Source organism: Pezoporus wallicus, unplaced genomic scaffold (assembly GCF_028554395.1).
Source record: "Pezoporus wallicus isolate ANWC-B61680 ecotype Strahan unplaced genomic scaffold, APGP_CSIRO_Pwel_v1 contig_8788, whole genome shotgun sequence".
NCBI classification, from domain to species: domain Eukaryota; kingdom Metazoa; phylum Chordata; class Aves; order Psittaciformes; family Psittacidae; genus Pezoporus; species Pezoporus wallicus.
In genome coordinates this window covers 97247-115190 of record NW_026639196.1, presented here as the reverse complement: position 1 = coordinate 115190, position 17944 = coordinate 97247, and the positions used below count along the sequence as shown (strand labels likewise).

At 65.4% G+C, this 17944-nt stretch overlaps 2 protein-coding genes across 4 annotated transcripts; one reads left to right on the top strand and one right to left on the bottom strand.

The window, feature by feature from the left end:
• Positions 1-1638: 1638 nt before the first annotated feature.
• Positions 1639-12658, bottom strand: SHROOM4 (shroom family member 4). Of its 3 annotated transcripts, XM_057413844.1 has the most exons (10): positions 12423-12658; positions 9146-9297; positions 7898-8029; positions 5384-7367; positions 4834-4895; positions 3800-4390; positions 3118-3540; positions 2859-3042; positions 2224-2496; positions 1639-2147 (listed from the first exon to the last, which is right to left on the bottom strand). In XM_057413844.1, the coding sequence occupies exons 1-10, from the start codon at positions 12546-12548 to the stop codon at positions 1878-1880; spliced, it is 4197 nt and encodes a 1398-aa protein (XP_057269827.1). In that variant the 5' UTR covers positions 12549-12658; the 3' UTR covers positions 1639-1877. The 3 variants fall into 3 exon arrangements, with proteins under 3 accessions (XP_057269827.1, XP_057269825.1, XP_057269826.1); XM_057413842.1 differs by lacking the exons at positions 3118-3540; positions 3800-4390 and having other exon boundaries at positions 1640-2147; positions 12423-12654; XM_057413843.1 differs by lacking the exons at positions 3118-3540; positions 3800-4390 and having other exon boundaries at positions 1640-2147; positions 5384-7325; positions 12423-12654.
• A 2815-nt stretch (positions 12659-15473) lies between these two features.
• On the top strand, positions 15474-17891 carry BMP15 (bone morphogenetic protein 15). Its single transcript, XM_057413841.1, has 2 exons — positions 15474-15955; positions 16427-17891. Exons 1-2 carry the CDS (start codon positions 15637-15639, stop codon positions 17200-17202), a joined length of 1095 nt encoding a protein of 364 aa, XP_057269824.1. The 5' UTR covers positions 15474-15636; the 3' UTR covers positions 17203-17891.
• Positions 17892-17944: the final 53 nt, after the last annotated feature.

The window sequence follows — 17944 nt, the reverse complement described above, 5'->3', positions numbered from 1 at the left end:
TCACACACGCGGGCACATGCACGTGCTGTCACCCAGGGTGCGTGCGCCCGCGCCAACACCTGTTCACGCGCACTCCGACGCGCGCGCGCGCCCACACGCACCTGCACGCACATGTGTGTGCCCGCGCACTCGCGCGCTACTGCCACCCCGTGGCCAGCGCTGACCCTGCACCGCTGGCCCCGTGTCCCTTACCCCCCCCCACCCAGGCCCCTCCACCCCTCCTCTGGCCACCTCCGAAGTTCCAGCGCTGGGTGCCGCAGCCAACGCTGCAGCCGCCACCCGAGCACCGTGAGCCCCCCATGTGCCGCTGGGGGCTCCAGCACTGCGCCCTACCCTGACACCCTGGTAGCACCCACCGGGTGCACAGGACCCGCCTGCCCAGGCACCTGCGGTGCCACGGGGACGTCGGGGTCCCCAGTGCTCGATGGGGCTCGGCTCACCCTGCACGGCGCACCCGCCAGCTGTGGTGCCAGTGACTGGAGACACAGCGACAAACCACGCGGGACACACGGCAGTTGTCCAGCTGCGGCTGCTCCTTTACTCTGAGGCACGACGGAACGCGGCAAGGAACCGACAGCGGCACCGCCCCGGTGCAGCGACTTACGGAGGGGCCCCGGTCCCCCCGAGGGCAGCACAGCCCCAGCGCGTGCTTCTTGGTCCTAGCAGTGTCTCTGGGCAGGCAAGGGGGCGCTGCCATGGGGACCCCTCACCTACATGCAGAGCGCAGTCTTAGAAGGGTGGGGGTGACATGGAGGACTGCTGCAGCACAGGGCAGACAAACACGGGCACTGCCTGCACCCTGGGGCTGGGCTGCCCAGTTGTGGCCACCCCGAAAGGAGTTGGGGGCCACACTGCGTCTCCTAAATGCTTCCTTCCCCCTCCCACCCAAACTGCTCCTGGTTGCATGAAACCCCTGTGCAAAACTAGCATCAAGGCATCTGCCAATCCCATGGGGACATTCAGGCAGTAGCAGGGTAGGGGGTGACTCAGGGTGAGGTCCAAGGGCTCCCTGCGCTTGCTGCAGCACAGAACAGGGGGACAGGCCCCCCCTTCGTCGTCAGTGTGTTTTTTCCTCTATTAATTCCTGCTGGTGCAGGGCAGAGGCTGGAGGCAAGGGCTAGGTGAGGCCGGGTAGTCACTGCGCCCACAGCACTGGTTGCAGCGGATACCTGTAGCACCTGGCATCCCATTGCCTGGCAGGACACCATTCCAGGGGCACCCACCACAGTGTCCCCGGGGTCAGGTGTGCACTGCACCCACCAGCACCAGCCTTGGCCACCCGCAGTGCCTCAGGCCGGTGGGGATCGGGTTAAGGACCTGCTGGCCAGGGCCATTGTTCTGGACACAATGGGGAGGAAGAAGGATGCTGGGGGGGGGGGGGGGGGGGGGGGGCAAAATTCCTCCAGCTCCCACCGGACAGATGGACAGAGCTGGACAAACAGACATGATGGAGGAAGAGTGAGGATGGTTTAACCCTTCCAGGCACTGCATGGCTATGCCCGGGAGCACCCTGGCGGGACGTTTAAGGCACGTGGTGCAGCACCAGCCACAGGACAGGCAGTGGTGTCCAGGACAAGGTGGAGGGAGGCCTGCGAACACACAGTAGGGGGGGGGAGCGGAAGGATGATCTGTCCATTTGGTCCTGCTGGGACACAGGGTGCTGGGTGGCCACAGAGCCCAGAGCAGCTCAGTGGCACACACGCACACACCCTGCCAGTGCCTGAGCTGGCACCAGCTCCCCTGCTTTGTAAACCAGAAAAATAAATAAAAGACAGGGGCTGGACAGACGGACAGGTGCAGGGAGAGCCCCCAAGGGGCCAGATCCTCTTTGGCAGCAAGCTGGGACCAGTGCCTGGGGGGGGAGGCTGGATGGGGGGCTAACAGCCCTTGGGGCCCTGCTCGAGGCTCTCACGCAAGCACCGGAGCTGCTCCTGACCCAGCTTGATCTTCTCCTCCAGCTCCCGCTGCTCGGCAATGAGGGCCGACTTCATCTTGACGAAGTGCTGGTAGTCCTGGAGGTGCTCGGCGGGCAGGTACCGTGCCACCATGGCACCCACCACCTCCTCCCGCCGCCCCACGTGCTCCTTCAGCTCCTTGGCATCCTCCAGCTGTGCCACCAGCAGCTGCTGCTTCTCTCTCAAGGCCACCTGTGGGCAAGACAGGTACCGTTCGTGGGGTCCCTTGGCCTGGTGCCCCACAAGCACCCCCCTGCCCTGTGCCCACCTTGTCCTCAGCGGGAGCATGCGGCCCCAGGCTGCCTAGGGCACTCTCCACCCGGGCGAGGCGCCCTGAGAGGGATAGCAGGAGGTTGACCACCTTGTCCAGGTCACCCACAAAGAGGCGGTACTTGTCAAACTCCCCCGGGGTGCAGAGGGCCTGCAGGCGCGCAGCCACGTCCTCGCCCAGCGCCCCATTGGCGCTGATGTCCTCCTGCAGCCCCCGCTGCGCCTCCTGCAGCACCGCCAGCTTGCGACTCAGGCTCTCAATCAGCTGCAGCTGCAGGAGGGAAGGAAGGAGTCGAGTGATGGGGGACACCTGCGTTGAGACTGGCATACGGGTGCAGGGGTGCCATCCACACTGGGCCCCGCAGACCACAAGCATCTGGTGATGCCCCTGGGACCCATAAGCATCTGCTGACACTCCCAGGCACTGCAAGCACCCACCACCACCACAGGTCCTCGCAAACATCTATCAATGTCCCAGCCCCTGTGAGCATGCAGTGACGGCCCAAATACCCACAAGCATCCGGCAATGCCCATGGCTCCAACAAGCAACCAATGATGCCCCGGTCCCTGCAAGTATCTGGCAAAGGCAGTGGAGAACGCTGAGGGCATGGTCTCCAGCAGCACCCACTTTACCTTCTTTTCCACCAGCTCATGGTCTGCCTCCTCCTCCTCCTCAGAGCTCCCCTCCACCACATCCGGCAGCTCCTTCACCTTGCCAAGTGGCTCGGCTTTACCCACTCCTGCACTGTAATACGCTGGGTAGTAGGCAGAACTGGCAGCGCTCATAGAGGGTGGTGAGATGGGCTCGAAGCCCTGCCTGTGGGGACAGGGGCTCAGCACTGGGGACGGTGGGGTGCAGTCCATCCTCAGCACAATGCCACGCAATCCCTACCTGTCCTGCGCCAGGGTCTCCATGTGCCAGTCCTGCTGGAAACACTCCTGCCAGGCCTGCTGCTGCCCCGTCACCAGCAGATTACCAACCACCTTGGTGGTTGTGCCAGGAGGGGCCAAGGGGGCCAGGATGCCAGCCAGAGAGTGGTCCCTGCCTGCCACATCCCACAGCAGCTCCTCCGAGTCCACAGGGCGGGGCTGGGGCTGGTTCCCCTGGCAGCCCATCCCCTCTGCCACTCCAGGGCTGGCCTTAGGGGCCTCGAGGGCAGTAGGGCCGGAGCCATCATGCAGGGGCAGGGAGCGCTCACCCACCCTGCAGGGGCTGACCCAGTCCCGCTCCTGATGCCAGCCGAGCCTTTGGGGCTGCTCCTCCATCTCCCAGGGGTGTTTTGCCTTCAGCCGCTCCTCCCCGGCTCCTGCCGCCCTGCCAACATCCCACATGCGAGCACCCACATCAGCTCCCCTGCCCACCCATGGGCCAAGGGAACACACAGGACTGTTCCTACCCCAGGAAAAGAGGTCAGGAACACCCCCCATCCCAAGAAAATCCCACAACCTGACCAAAGGGGTGGATTAGGATGGTTTGACACAGGGCTCAAATGGCTCCATGGCCCCAGAAGCACCCCTGTGCCCAGGCCGAGCCTGCAGCCCCACTCCCACTGCTGCACCATGGTGGCACTTGCCTGCAAATCTCAGCATCAGGCCCAGGAATTCTCTGGAGTGACCCAGGAGGCTCGGGCCGGGGCCAGGCACCTGGCAGGGCAGCTGGACGGGCAGCGAGACGCCGGGATCGGCCCCCCTGCTCCCCGGTGAGGCTCTGTGAACGCTCACGTGCAGCCTCAGTGATGCTGCGGGGCGGCACTGGGGCAGCAAAGGCAGAGCTGTGCCCAGAACCATCCGGCAGGCGCTGGGATGTCCGGTGCTGCCTGTACTTCTCCCAGTTGGGGGGCGGTGGACGGGGAGGAGGGGGACCCTTCTTTTTGGGAATGCCAGCAGGGTCCAGCTTGGCCTGGAGCAGGTCCCTCTGGCTGTGGCTCCGGGGGCTGGCAGGTTCCAGGTTGAGGTGGCTCTCGGAGAAGGCTCTCCCTCGCAGCGGGCGGTGCAGGGGGTCTGGAGGGCTCTCAGGGGAGTGGGTCAGGCGGTCACCATCCCATGACAGATCATGTGTAGAAGTGGCCCGGTAGCAGGGCAGCCACTCTGGCTCAGCGCTGCTCTCAAAGCAGGGGTGGAAGGGGCCAAGCCTTGGGAAGCCCAGTTGGTAGCGAGAGAGCTCACTGGGGAGAGAAGGGGGCACCCATCTCCCAAGTCAGTCACACACACACACACCCACACCCACACCCACACCCACACCCACACACACACACCCTTCCCTAAACCTAAAGCTCATGCCCTGCCTCAGCTACCAGCCACCGCTAGCAGGAGCAGCCCAGGCTCTCCCATGACTCCATGCTGGGCACAGCCCCCCAGAAATGCCTCCAGACCCCTGAGCATGGACCCCTTCCCTGCCTCAGGCATCTCCTCACAGCCCTTGGACTTGCTTGCCCAAGGTAGCACATGTTCCAGCTCTGCAGGGTACAGCACAACTATGGCTGGAGTGTTAAGAGAAGGACCTTGTACATCACTGACCAAAACCACAGCAGCTCCCACACCTCACCGGCAGAGATCGTCACTGAGTGGCATGCACATCCCGTTACAGCAGCACCCAGCGTGTGCTCACCTGACGGACTGACTGGCTTTCCTGGTTATTGCTGGTGGCTCCCACTCATCCAGAGGAAATTCCTGTGGGGGAGAAGTAGAATCATAGAGTGGTTTGAGACAGAAAAGACCTCAAAATCATCCAGTTCCAGCCCCTTGCCATGGGCAGGGACACCTCACCCTAGACCACCTTTCAAGGTACTGTCTGACCTGGCCTTGAACACTGCCAGGGATGAAGCATTCACCACCTCTTTGAGCAACCAGAACCAGCGCCTCACCATGCTCACAATCAAGAACTTCTGCCTTTTGTCTAATCAACTTCCCCGGTTTCAGTCTGAACCCATCACCCCTTGTCCTATCCTACAGTCCCTGATGAGAGGGAGCTTGAAAGTAAGGTCAGCATCCACCTCCCCAGCACCACCTGGCCCATCCCCACCCAGGCAGAGCAGGCATACAGGGGGTCTGCAGGGACCCCGTGGGCACAGCAGCCCCCATCCCAATCCAGGGTCATGCTGCAGGGGTGCAGGGTGCTGCCAGCACTGCTCGTGGTACAGCCCCAGGGTCTCACTCACCGGGGCAAAGGCTCTCCGGGGGGGCCAGGCATCGCTCTCCTCCCGTCCGGGGCGCAGCGCCGGGCAGCAGCAGTCGGGGCAGCGTGCCCAGGGCTGGGGGTGGCAGCGGCAGGTATGGCCACGAGGCAGCGGCCGGGGGCACGGGTCCCCACCGCAGTAGCGGCAGGGCTCAGGGTGCAGCGGGACCCCGTAGGGATAGGAGAAGCCCCGCACGTACTCCAGCTCCCCCAGCCTCCCCAGCGGCTTGTAGCAGGAAGGCTGCTCCCGGCAGCGCTCGGCGTAGGGGCCGGCAGAGCCAGGGCGGCTGGGAGAGGGAGCGGTGTAGGGCTGGTCCACGGAGAGGCGGCGAGGGTCTCGGCGCTCGAGCCCGGAAGGCTGGAAGGCACCGGGTTCACCCGCCTCAGATTTGCCGTGCCGGGGCGGCGCCGGCCTGCTGCTCTCCTCGAAGAACCGGCGGCGGTCAGCGAAGGGCAGGAGAACAGCCTCATCCCCGCCCCGTGGTGGAGAGCCGGGGGCTGCCGGGCCCTGCCCGTAGACCTCCAGCTCGCCGGCGCTTGGCGAACGCCTCAGCGGCAACTTTCGCTCGGGGGACCAGCGCCAGAGGCCCCGGCCTGTCGCCACCGGCCGCTCGGGAGACGGGAGCCCTTTGGGGACCGGGAGCGGGTCAGGGGTGGGGATACCCCGGTCCCCCGAGCGGCCTGGGCTCCTGCCGCCCTCGCTCGGCGTGGGGCTAAGTCGCTTCGGCGGGGCGCGGGGTCCCTCCGCCGGCACGCTGCCCTCGGGGGGCTCCTCCGCCTCCTCCACCGGCTCCTCACCGGGCGCGGGGGCGCCGGCACCACGGCTCTTCTGCAACTGGGCCTTTCGCCGCTGTATCTCGTTGCGCAGGCTGGTGGCGAAGCGGTCGCTGCGGCGGCGCATCTGAGAGGAGCGGCGGGGAAGGCCCCCGGCCCGCCGGCCTCCCCCCCCCCGGCTCTCCTCTTCCCCCGGCCCCTCTGTGCTGCGCGCTGGGCTGGCTCCCGACCCGTCCTGCCCGCAGGCTCGCTGCAGCTCCGGGCAGCAGCGGCACGGTGGGAGGCGGCAGCACAACTCTGGGCAGAACTGCGGGTCCTGGGTAGCCCCTGGCCGGCTGCCCTCGGGGTGCAGCGGGGAGAGAGTCTTGCGGTGCCCATCAGAGGCCGGTGAGGCTTGCCCACTGCCAGTGCCCACCTGAAGGGAGTGGAGCTGGGAGGCCAGGAGCTGCTCGGGAGCACTGTGCCGGTGCAGCATGTGGCCTTTGAGCGGGGAAAGCAGACGGTTGTCACCTGCTGCCACAGTATCTGGCACTCGGTGTGTGCTGCCATCCAGGTACAGCTGATCACCAGGCTCCACACTCTCCCCCATGAGCAGCTCAGTTGCACACCGGTCTGGGCGGGAGCTCAGCATGTAATACTGGTCGGCAGAGAGACGGTCCTTCGTGGGGTATGGCACCGGTGTCCTACTGCCTGCCGTCTCTGCCTCCCCATCCCGCTGGCAGAGGAAGGTGTCAGAGATCCACCGGCCTTTGACATGCAGCATGTCTGCTGACACCGCAGCCCGGCACCGGTCACCTCCACCAGCCGGGGCTGCCCGCAGGCTGTCCCTCCTCACAGGGGGCTGGGGAGGTACAGACACCCGCAAGGCCTCCGGCTGCCGGCTGCTGGGCGGCTCAGACCCCGTGGTCATGTAGCGCCCATCAGGGGCCTTGCAGGGGGCTTGGAGGATGGAGTCAACAGAGGTGGCCTCCTCGGGGCGGAGAGAGAGGGCACAGTCAGATGTGATGGAGCTGGCGGAAAAGGAGCTGTAGGCCGAGTCCCTCTTGCTGTGGTACATGCCCTGGTCAACGGGTGAGGGGTCCCCTTCATAGTAGGCCTGGCCAGGCTGGTCCAGGCTGTCCATGCTCCCGATGGAGCTGCTCCGGTCGGTGCTGCAGTGCCGGGACAGCGGGTTCCACTGCAGGGACAGCTCACTGCTGCCCGGCCCCATGCCGGAGTTAGGGGTGCCTGCTGCCCCCCTCCCAGCACCCCAGTAGCCCCTCTGATGGGTATGAGATCCCGGGGAGCCAACATCCCACCACCACATCCCCTCTTCCCTCAGGATAGGGGAGGCACAGGCCAGCACAACCTCAACTTGCCCTCCACTCTGGGCTCGGGGCAATGCAAGGGCTGCCTTGGCTCTGGCAGGTGAAGTGGGCATGGAGATATGGCATGCATGGCTCTGGCCACTTGGGACCTGTCCACTCTGGAAGGGGTGTGGGGCACCAGGGCTCAGCTCCTGGCCAGCCCCAGCAGAGCCACCGCCCCTTCCTGCCGGGAACAGAGGAGTAAACATGCAGGGAAAGGGCAGTGCAGTGGCAGGACGCAGGGGACGGATGCCTGACAGTGGTGTGGGGTGAGCAAGTGAGCTCACGTCCCACACCCCCCACCACCACAGCCCAAGCAGTGCCCTGTCCACCCCCTTCCTTGCGTGGGAGCCCCATGGGTGGCTTCAGAGTCTCACCTGACATCACACCCCGAGGGCCAGGAGAGGCTGAAGGCATCTGTAGGGCAGTGCATGGCAAGGACATCGGGGCGGCTCTCGGTGAGCTTGGCCACGTGCCAGGAGTGGGGCCGGAGGATGGGCACGCTCCTCCTGCCAAGAGCAACAGCAGGAGAGGATAAGAATGGGGAGGAAGCCAGGCCGAGGAACCGGGGCTGAAGTCACTTCCTACGGGGCTTCCTGTCCCCCCAGGCCAATGCCTGCCCAAGGGAGGATGGCAGTGAGGAGGGTCCAGCCCTGTCAGCACCCAGCATTGGGCAGGGGGATCCCACGGCTTCCCTCTGGCTGCTGGGGCTCCCCTGCCTGCAGCATCCCCGCTGCCAGCACCAATGGGGCACTGAGGGCTAGCCCTTGCAGGGTGAGGGTCCCTGACATGTCCGTGGGCATGCTAAGGGCCCCTGAGGCCACATCTGCAACCCCACTGCGAGCCTGACCTTCCCCCCTCATTCCTCTGTCCCTCAGCGTCCGCAGCAAGCGCCAGCCGCATCCCGTCCCCGGGAAGGGATCCTGTGCCAGGCCCCTCCCATTCCCTGTGCCCGGCAGTCATGGGGGTCTCCAGTCCCCCAACACATGCAGGCAGCAATGTCCGGTGCCACCGCCCAGATGTGCCGGCAGATACCACCTCCTGTACCCTCCCAAGTGCCTGGTGCTGTTCCAGCATCGGCTGGATGCACGGGCAGGGTGGCAGGGACGAGCTGTGGGGTCAGCACAAGGGTCCCTCCTTCCTAAAGCCCCCAAACTCACCATGGATGATGCTGAGCCCTGGTACAGCCCCGTGGGCAGTGCCCTGCACTGCCCCCAGCCCCTGGGTGCTGCTGGATCTGGAGTCCGGTCGAGATGCAGCCAGGGAGTGGATGTGGGTTGCAGCGGGGAGCGGGGGGGGGGGCTACAGGGCCTTGGCCCTGCCTCCCCTTCCTTTCCCAGGCAGGCAGCAGGCAGGCAGCAGGCAGGAAGGGAGAGGAGCGGCCAAGCTCGAGGATACCGCCCAGCCAGCGGCTGGCAAGCCTACCGCACTGCCTCGGCTCTGCGGGCAGCACACGGGCCTGGGGAACCCCCACCCCACCCCGGGGTGCTTGCAGTCACGGTGGGGCTGCCCCACGCCCCAGCTCAGCGCAGGACGCCGCCGGGCTCCCATCAGTTCCCCCGGCAGGCGATGCCCCTCCCCAGCTTTGCCGCCCTCCCGTACCCCCGACCCGCGGCGCCGCCAACCTGCGGACGATCATCTTCAGGGTGCGGTAAGAGCCCTTGATGAGGATCAGAGCCTCCTGGCGAGACCCGTAGAGCGGCGTCCCGCTGATGTTCACCAGTTCATCACCCGGCTGCAGCCTGTGGGACAGCGCAGCCTTGCCCCCCTCCTCTACCTGGGCAACAGAGAGGGGCGTCAGGTAGGGCAGAACCCCCAGAACAGGCTGGGGAGCATGCTGCTGTTGCTGCTGCTGGGTGCCAGGTGAGAAAGAGGCTTCAGAGAGGGGGTGCCTGTGCCCCAGGCACTGCAGAGGGATCTGCAGCACTGGGCTTCCCCCCCCCCCCCGCCCCAGTCACATGAATTTCTGAGCAAGGAAAGGGCACTGGAGAAGGGGGAGAAGAAAAATGTCCCGTACCAGCAGATTCCCCCGCAGGCACGGGCAGCACAAGGGCCCTTTGTACGAGGTGGATGCCAGCCCCCTGCTGCTGCTCCCAGTCTTGTGTCAGCCCTGCCCCAGCACCCACAATTAATTCAATGCCCAAAGGATGCCAGCGCACCGCATACACCCAAGGGAGCCAGTGACAGGGAAAGCACCAACTGTGCCTGGCTCTGGTATGCACTTACCCTATCCTAGCACCCACAGCCAAAATGAGCCAAGTACCCTGTACTGCCACAGCTTGGAAGACACAGGGCCATAGTGCTGCCAGCATGGAGGACCCCCAGCCCATCCCCTCTGCCCCAGCAGGTAGGTGCAGCACAGGCAGCCCTGGGATGAGCAGTGCCCCCCAGGTCAGGCAGAGTACCAAGTGCTGGCCCTGATTGCTGCCCATCCTGCCACTCCTGATGGCCGGGGATTGCCATGCCCAGCCCCTCAAACCAGAAGGCTGGCAAGCAAGCCCAGCTGCTGGGCTGCATGGTGGCAGTGGCAGAGGGTATACAGGCACATGGACCAGGACCTGAGGTGCCCTATGCCCCCCGGGGGGGGGGGCGTGGATGTGGAGCCTGACCTGGACAGATGCTACAGCCACCCGCAGCATGACGAGAGGAGCTGGCCTGGCCACGTGCCTGCACGTGCAGACTCCTGCGCCCACCCTGCCCACAGGGTCCTCGCCCTGCCCTGCCATCCCAAGAAACAGGAGAGAAACAAGCTCTGCCAACAGTGCCTGCAGCACCATCTCCGCAGCCCAGCCTGGGAGTCAGCCAGGCCCCGATGCCTGGGGGCACCCACAGCTCCCCAGCAGGCCCCCATCACACATGTGCCCTCAGGCATTCCTTCCCAGCCCTTGCACAGGGCAGGGCTCAGGGGGCATCCCGCTGTCCCTGGGCAACATGGCACCAGGGGAGCCAGGCAGGGGCAGCTCCATCTTCTGCTCATCCTGGCACTGCCCCATGGCTCTGCCTGGCAAGGCTGTGCCCAGCACCGCACAGTTCTCCCATGTTTTCAGGGACCTGGGGACTGCAATGCCATGCCCAGGCTGGGCAGAGCCCAACATGCCTGCTGTGCAGGCTGCTCTCCCACCCAGAAGTCAGCCTTGGGGCTGCCTTCCTAGGACAGGCCCCAGATGCCTGCAAGGGCTCCTGGACCCATCATGAACTTGCTGGAGTACCAGTGAACTCAGCGCAGGCAGCCAAACTGTGCTGCCATCTGCCCTGCCCAGCTGGGCCAGACCTGAGCACTTCCCTATCACCAACCCCCCCGTGTTCACTCTGGGCCCTAATGGTGGGCACCAGCTGGCTCACAGGAATATCTTCCTGCTCCTGAAGAGACTTGTCTTAGGAGTCACAGCCACGACAGCCCTTGAACTGCACCCATTCTGTGCCCCCCCCCCCCCCCCCCCCGACCTGTATCCATGCTCCCAGTGTGCCTGGCTAGGGAAGCCTGTGCTGTGGAGGGGTGGGGTGTTGCTCAGAGCCCTGCGGAGGGCCCGCAGCCCACACCAACCCTGCCGTGGGAATCTGCAACAGGAAGGGATCCTGCGTGACGCGGGCTCAGAGACCGAACTGTGCCGGCGAAGACCGGGAGCCCCTTCCCCTTTCCGGTGCGAGGCCCCGGCTCCCCGCGCGGCTGGCGGGGGCAGCCCCCTCCTCGCACCGGCCTCGGCGGCAGAGCGGGTTCCCCGGGGGATCCTCCCCTGAATGCACAGAGCGCTGAAACAAGCCCCCTTTGTCTGCAGAGCACACGCGGTGCGGCGGTCCGGCCGGGGAGCGCGGGGGACGGCACCCCTCCCCGGCCAGCAAGCCCCCCCCCCCCATGTTCTCAGCGGCGGTAGGGAGCATCCCCGTCCCATCCCCTCCTCCAGCAGCCAGGGCACCCAACGGGACCCACTGCCCCGAGACACGGCAGCCAGTCGGGGGGCGGCAGTGGCCCTCCCCCGTCGGGCTCCCGCAGGGCCCCAGCTCCCGCCCACCGGCAGTGCCACCCCGGGCGCAGGGCAGGGACCAGAGCCACTTTTCCAGCTTCCCCAGCCAGACCACGCTGCTCGCGTCCCGGCGCAGGGTGTGGAGAGCCCCAGGGGGCAGCCAGCCCGGCTCGGGGCAGGCGGGCGGGCAGGCAGCCCCGGGGCCGCGGCACAGCCCGGCCCGCCAGCACCCTGGCCCCGGCTGGACGGTGACACCGGCGGGCGGGCAGCTAAATCACTCGGTTGTAGGGGCTTGGCGGGGTACCGGGTGCTGCCTGGCTCCTAGCGGGTTACCAGGGAGGGCGATATCTCGGCGAGGCCACGGGAGTGACTGACCCCCTGCGTGGCAGGACGTCGCGGCCGTGGGGCCCCACCCTCGCTCTCCGCGCTCCCGACTGCAGAAGGGACCCGGACGGCCGGGCCCTGCGCCGCCCGCTCGGCGCTGCACCCCGATGCCAGCACCCTTCGTCCTGGCACGGCCCTGCCCAAGCGTTTCGCGGGTGCCCAAAAGGGACGGGCACAGGGAGGGGGGGGGAGGGGGGCTGCCCCGCCCTGGCTAAACCCTGCGGAACGGGCCCGGGACGGGGGGGGCGCGGGAGCCGCCGTCAGCCCAACGGATGTGCCGGAGGAATTTCTTCCTGCCGCCGGGCCTGGGCTCTCCCTCCGCCTCCTCGACCCCCGCGGCCCCGCTCCCGCTCTCTCACACGGCTTGCGGGTCGGACGTGGGTGCGGGTGATCGCCACGGCCCGGCCCCGCCGCGATGGGAGACGCGACCCCCCGGCCGGGGCTGCCCGTGTTCCCAGCGCCGCCTCGCAGCGGGTGTCGCCTCTCCCCTCGCCCCCCGCGCCCCGCCACGGGTCAGAGGCCGCTGGTGGGGGAATGCCGCTGAGCCCCCGCGTACCTTGGACACGATGAGGGGCTCGCCGTGCTCCAGCCCGCCGCGCAGCGTGAAGCCCCAGGGCGCTCCCCCCTGCAGCTGCACGTGCACGTACTGGGGGGCTCCGGGCCGGCCTTCGGCCCGCTCCATGGCCACTACTGCCCCATCCCTGCCCGGCCCGGCACCGCACGACAGAAGAAATAACACCTCAGCCCGCCCGGGCTGAGCGGCGCGGAGCAGAGCTGCGGGGCGGAGCCGGCCCGGCACCGGGGCTGCCCCGCTGCCGCCAATAGGGCGCTGGGGGACGGTGCGGCTCGGTGAAGCACGGTACAGCACCGCTAGGTACAGCTCTATTTGGCTGGCCGCGGCGCCGCTCAACTCAGCCCAGTTCAGCCCAGCCAGGGCACAGCTCAGCTTTGGCACGACTCAGCACAGCATAGCTCAACTTATGGCATGGCTTCAGCACACATTGGCACAGCACAGAACAGTGCTGTTCAGCTTGGCTTGGCGCAGAACAGCTCTGTCCGGGCACCTGTACTGAGCTGCTTGGCTCAGCTCGGCATCCTAGCCAGCAGGTTTTGACTCAGTCCAGCTCAGCCAAGCATGGCACAGTTCAATGCAGTGCAACATAGCGCAGCACAGCTCAGCCTGGCACAATTTGGCTCATCTTAGCGTGGGATGGCAAAAGGGACAGCATGAGTTGGCTGGCCCAGTATGGCTCAGCCTGGCATGGTTCAGTGCAGCTCAGCTCAGCTGGCACATTCTGTCATGGCTCAGCTCAGCATGGCATGATGTGGGCTGGCATGGTTCAGTTTGGTAGAGCATGGCACAAACAGTGCCCTGGCCTGTTTTGGCTCTACTTGGCCTGCTCAGGTTTCACTCAGTGCAGTTCAGCTTGGGTTGGCACGGACAAGCAGGGCTGGCACAGTTCAGGTCACCACAGCATGGTCTGGCCTGGATTAGTTTGGCCTGGCATGGTTCAGCACAGCATGACCTGGTCTGGAGCAGAACAATATGGTGCCACCAGGGACCAGCACCACTGGGGCCATCTCGGCAGAGCTCAGTTGGGCACAGCATGGCTTGCCATGGCACAGGTCAGCCAAGCATGGTGGTGTGGTGTGGCCAAAAGTTTAGGGATGAGGGGTGCCTGCTCGGGTGGTGGTCATATGATGCAGCACCTGGCGGCTCCCTGCTGGCGCTGGCACTCTTGTTGGCACCCAGAGCTCTGCTGCCTGCAGGCAAGCTCACGCTGCCAGCTCCTGTCTGGCCTGTCAGGCTCCGGGGACTGTGCGTGACAGTGTGGCCATGCTTCACTTCTGCCTTTCCACCACCAGGCCCAGGTCCAGGAGGGGAAACTGAGGCAGGGGAAGGAGACGCCAAGCGGCATCTGGGGCGGTGGGAGTGAATCAGCACCAATTCCCCGGAGAGCACAGGCGTCCCGCTCCTCCCCTTCCCGCCTGGGGCCATGGCTCTTACTCATCTCCTTCCCAGACAGAGCAGCCGGCCCGGAAAGCTCTGTGCTGCCAGCAACGCCCGTGGCCCTGGCTGCCTGTGGGCTGGGTGGGCGCCTGGGAGGGTGGTCTTGTGATGCCAGGCTGGTGAGCTCCTCCCAGGCTGCCTGGCTCCAGCATGGGAGGGGTCCCTCGAGTTTTTCTTGGCAGCCGTAGTCCACCAGTGCTGGCCTTGAACCCTGCCTGCACCCTGGCCAGACCAGCTGCAGGCAGCCCAGTGCGTGTGTCCTGTCCTTGTGCCACAGGGTCCCAGGGCAGGGGGTGAGGGCAGTCCCCAGGCCATTTGGGGTGCTGGAGCCCAGTCAGCAGGGATGTACAGCCTGCCTCACACTGTCTGGCCATGCCCACCTCTGGCCTGACTCTCCTGTGCTGCCCATGCCTCCCACTTAGCCTTTTTGCTCCCCGTTGCCATGCCTCGCACTCATGGCCGCTTCCTGCCATGCCTGGATTTTCCCATCCTCAGGCTCTGCTGCCCCCATGCCCTTTCCCAGATGAGTAACCGGTGCTGCCCAGCCAAGCGTGAGGCTCTGCAAGCGCTGTGCCCTGGTTTCTCACGTGGCCTCACACTCCATTAAGCACTTCTGCCCTCCCCATCCCAGCGCCCCACAGTCGTGCCAGCCCTTGCCTTTGCCTGCCTGGTACCAGAAAGGGGGGGGAAGCACCAACACCCTTTTCCCCACTCCCCCATGTCCCTTTGCCTGCACCAGTGGTTCCCAAACAATGTGTCCACCCTGCTTGGCTCCCTCCATCCTAGCAGTAGAGCCACAGTGTCCTAAGGAGCCGGGCACCATGCCCGGAGCTCTGCAGGGGGCACCTCGTTTTGCCCCCAGAGCCTGCCTCAGGTAAGCACCACCAGGCCACTGCAGCACCAGAGCTGGGGTGGCCACATCTCCTGTATGGGTAATGCTTCAAATACTGTATCAGCAAGAGTTGGGACAGCCAAGCCCAGCATAGCCACGTGGTGATGTCCACAGTGGGGGTACCACTGGCTGCCCTGGTTGCACTCATCGCTGCTGGTATCTGGGTAACTCTGCCCACTGTGCCGTGGGCTTGATGCCCATCTCTCAGCTGGCGAAAGTGAGGCACTGGGCAGCCTGGCTGTGCCATGGGGCCTGCCCAGCCACAGGTACCCAGGCTCTGTGCCTGCTCTGGGCAGTGTCTCCCAGCTTGCAGCAACTGGCACAAAGGTGCTGAGCCCTCTGCCAGAGTCGGCATGGGTCAGGAGGAAGCCGAGGGGGCTCTCACCTTAGCAGATCATCCCACCAGACTCCAGCCCCACCCCCCTGGGAATTTGGATGTTCCTGGCCCTTTAAACCTTGATTGGGACCGTGCCTTTAAAATGAACCCCTGGGGCAGGAGATCTCACCCTGCAGGAGGAGGCTGGCCAGAAGCAGGTGGGCTGAGCAAGCTGGTCTTCCCCACCCCACCCCACCCCACCCCCTTTACAGCCCCAAGGCCAGGCGCTTGCCCGGTTGGTTTTGCCCTGGTCGGGGTTTTAGTCTGGAATTTGCACCTTTTTTTTGCATCCGTGTGTTGTCCCCCGTCTCCCCCTCCCCCTTCTGTTTCTGAACAACAGAAGCAGCTGGTAGCACCCTGGGGTCCTTTTTCTGGTGCCAGCGACCAGCTCTGCCTCCCTACATGGGAGAAGCATAACTGCAGGCTCACCCTACTCCTGTTGCTGACCAGCCTCACCTTGCCCTGCTCACCCACGTCCCCCTACACCTATTATGGCTTTGCTCCATCACTTCACCAGCCTCCTCCTTCTTCTCGCTGTGCCCCTTTCACGGGCTGCAAGCAGGTCCCCACTGTCCCCCAGCGCCCTGCCTGCCGCCCCTGCTCTGCCCCTCCTGCAGGCCCTGCAAGCGCGGGCACCGGGCAGCTGGGGCTGGCGAGCAGGGCCAGCGGGTGGGCAACCCCTGCACTACATGCTGAGCCTGTACCGGCGCGCTGCTGACAGCGAAGGACGACCCCGCCGCAGCCGCAGCCTGGGCACCAACACCATCCGCCTGATCCGGAGCAGTCCCCATGGAGGCCAGCCCTGGGCAGGTAAGGAGCAGGCAGGCACCAAGGGCAGTGTGGGAGCTTAGCAGAGGTGGTGAAGTGGGTTTGAACCCTGGGGTATCTCTGCCTGCCTCCTTCCCCCTGTTCACGGTGTTCCAGGCAAGAATGTTCGAGGCAAGGCTGGCACATCCCCTGTGGGGTCCCCCTTGGCAGGGGCCACAGCCTGTCCCAGCCCTAGGGGTGAGATGGGCAAGGCACTGCCAGCCCCGCATGCCTCTCCCCTTCCCATCCTGGGCAGTGGTGTTGGTGCAGAGGGTGGGAACTGCCCGAGGCGTTCTCTGCTCTTCACCCAGCAGGGGAGCTGTGGCACGCAGCTACTGCTTGCTGAGGTCTCCGTGCAGCCCCGCGGTAGCAGCCCCCTGCTGGGTGCAGCGCCTCCTCCTGGGGGAGGCTGTGCCGGGCCGATGCCTGCTGTGCCGCACGGTAGCGGGGGCGCTGACTGCTGCTTTCCCCCAGGTCGCTGGTACGTGCAGCCCCTCACCTACCGCCTGGAGGGCCAGCCTGAGGCCGAGCACCTCCTCCGAGCCACCGTAGTCTACCTGCCGAGCCTACCGCTGGCCCGTGGTCGCCTCCTCTGTGCCCTGGAGCTGTCAGACACCAGCAACGGACCCGGGGCGCTGCTCAGCCCTGTCGCCCGCCCGCGCCGCGGCTGGGCCGAAGCGGATGTCACCCCTTACCTGGTGCCAGGGAACGGCAGCGCAGGGAGCCTGGCACTGCGGCACGTCTGTGTACGTGCCGGCCGGGCCAGTGGCCGCGATGCCCCGGTAGTCCCCAGCCACCCCTTCCTCCTCCTTTACCTCAACGACACCCAGGCTGGACTGGCATCTCTGGCAGCAGAGCCCCATCGGCACCGGCGTGACACAGGGATACTGGCCCACGACCTGCTGGGCTACTTGCAGGAGCAGGAAGGGGAGAAGAGTGACTGCTCCCTCCGACCCTTTCCCGTCAGCTTTGCCCAGCTGGGCTGGGACCACTGGATCATCGCTCCCCATCGCTACAACCCACGCTACTGCAAGGGTGCCTGTCCCCGCCTGCTCCGCCATGACTACCACGCACCCAACCATGCTGTGGTGCAAAGCTTTGTCCATCAGCTGGTGGATGCCAATGTGCCCTGGCCCTCCTGTGTCCCCTACCGCTACAGCCCCATCAGCGTTCTCATGATCGAGCGTGATGGCAGCATCCTCTACAAGGAGTATGAGAACATGATAGCAGAGTCCTGCACCTGCCGGTAATGCTGCTCGGGCACATTGCCCCAGGCTCTGCCTGGCCCTGCCACATCGGACTCCAGGGATTGTCTTGCTCTGCCTGGGGTGATTCATCTCCCTTCCCTGCGTGGCAACTCTTCTGCAGGAAGGTTTTACCATGGCAGTTTTATGTAAATTGTATTTTTTTAAAGGCAGGCACCTGTGATAGGGTGGTTGCCCTGTGGCATCTGTCCTTCCTGCAGCCCCAAGGCTGCTGCCCGCTTTTGGGGGGCGGGAGGGCTTGGCTTGATGCTCCTGGAGGAGAACTGTGTCCCTGAACTGGAGTATGAAGCATCTAAGACGTGGCTGGGGATCTTCTGGTGGAGCCAGGGCAGGGAGGGTGAGCAGTCCAGATGTTCCTGTGCTTGGCACCAAGCTGGTGTTATCAGTATCTGATGCAGTCTTGCCTGTGGGATTCCTTCCAACCTCATGTGCACCCAATCCTGTCTAGTCCCAGCTGCAGCTGCATCTCACTGGTCTGGGAATCAGGCTTGGTGGGGAGGGGGACCCATCTCCTGCCCAGTGGCTCTGCTCTGGGGGGCTGTGGAAACTGGAAGGACCCGAGCTGCCAGCTCTGTTCCCGGTGCTGGGGTCAGGCAGCTGCCTGTGCAGGCTCTGCCTGCTGATTCCTCTGCCACCCCTATCTTGTCCTTCACTTCTTTAGCTTGCCCTCTAGCAGGGCTGAAGTCTCACCCTTATTCCAGGAGTTGTGCCCTCAGTTGCAGTGTCC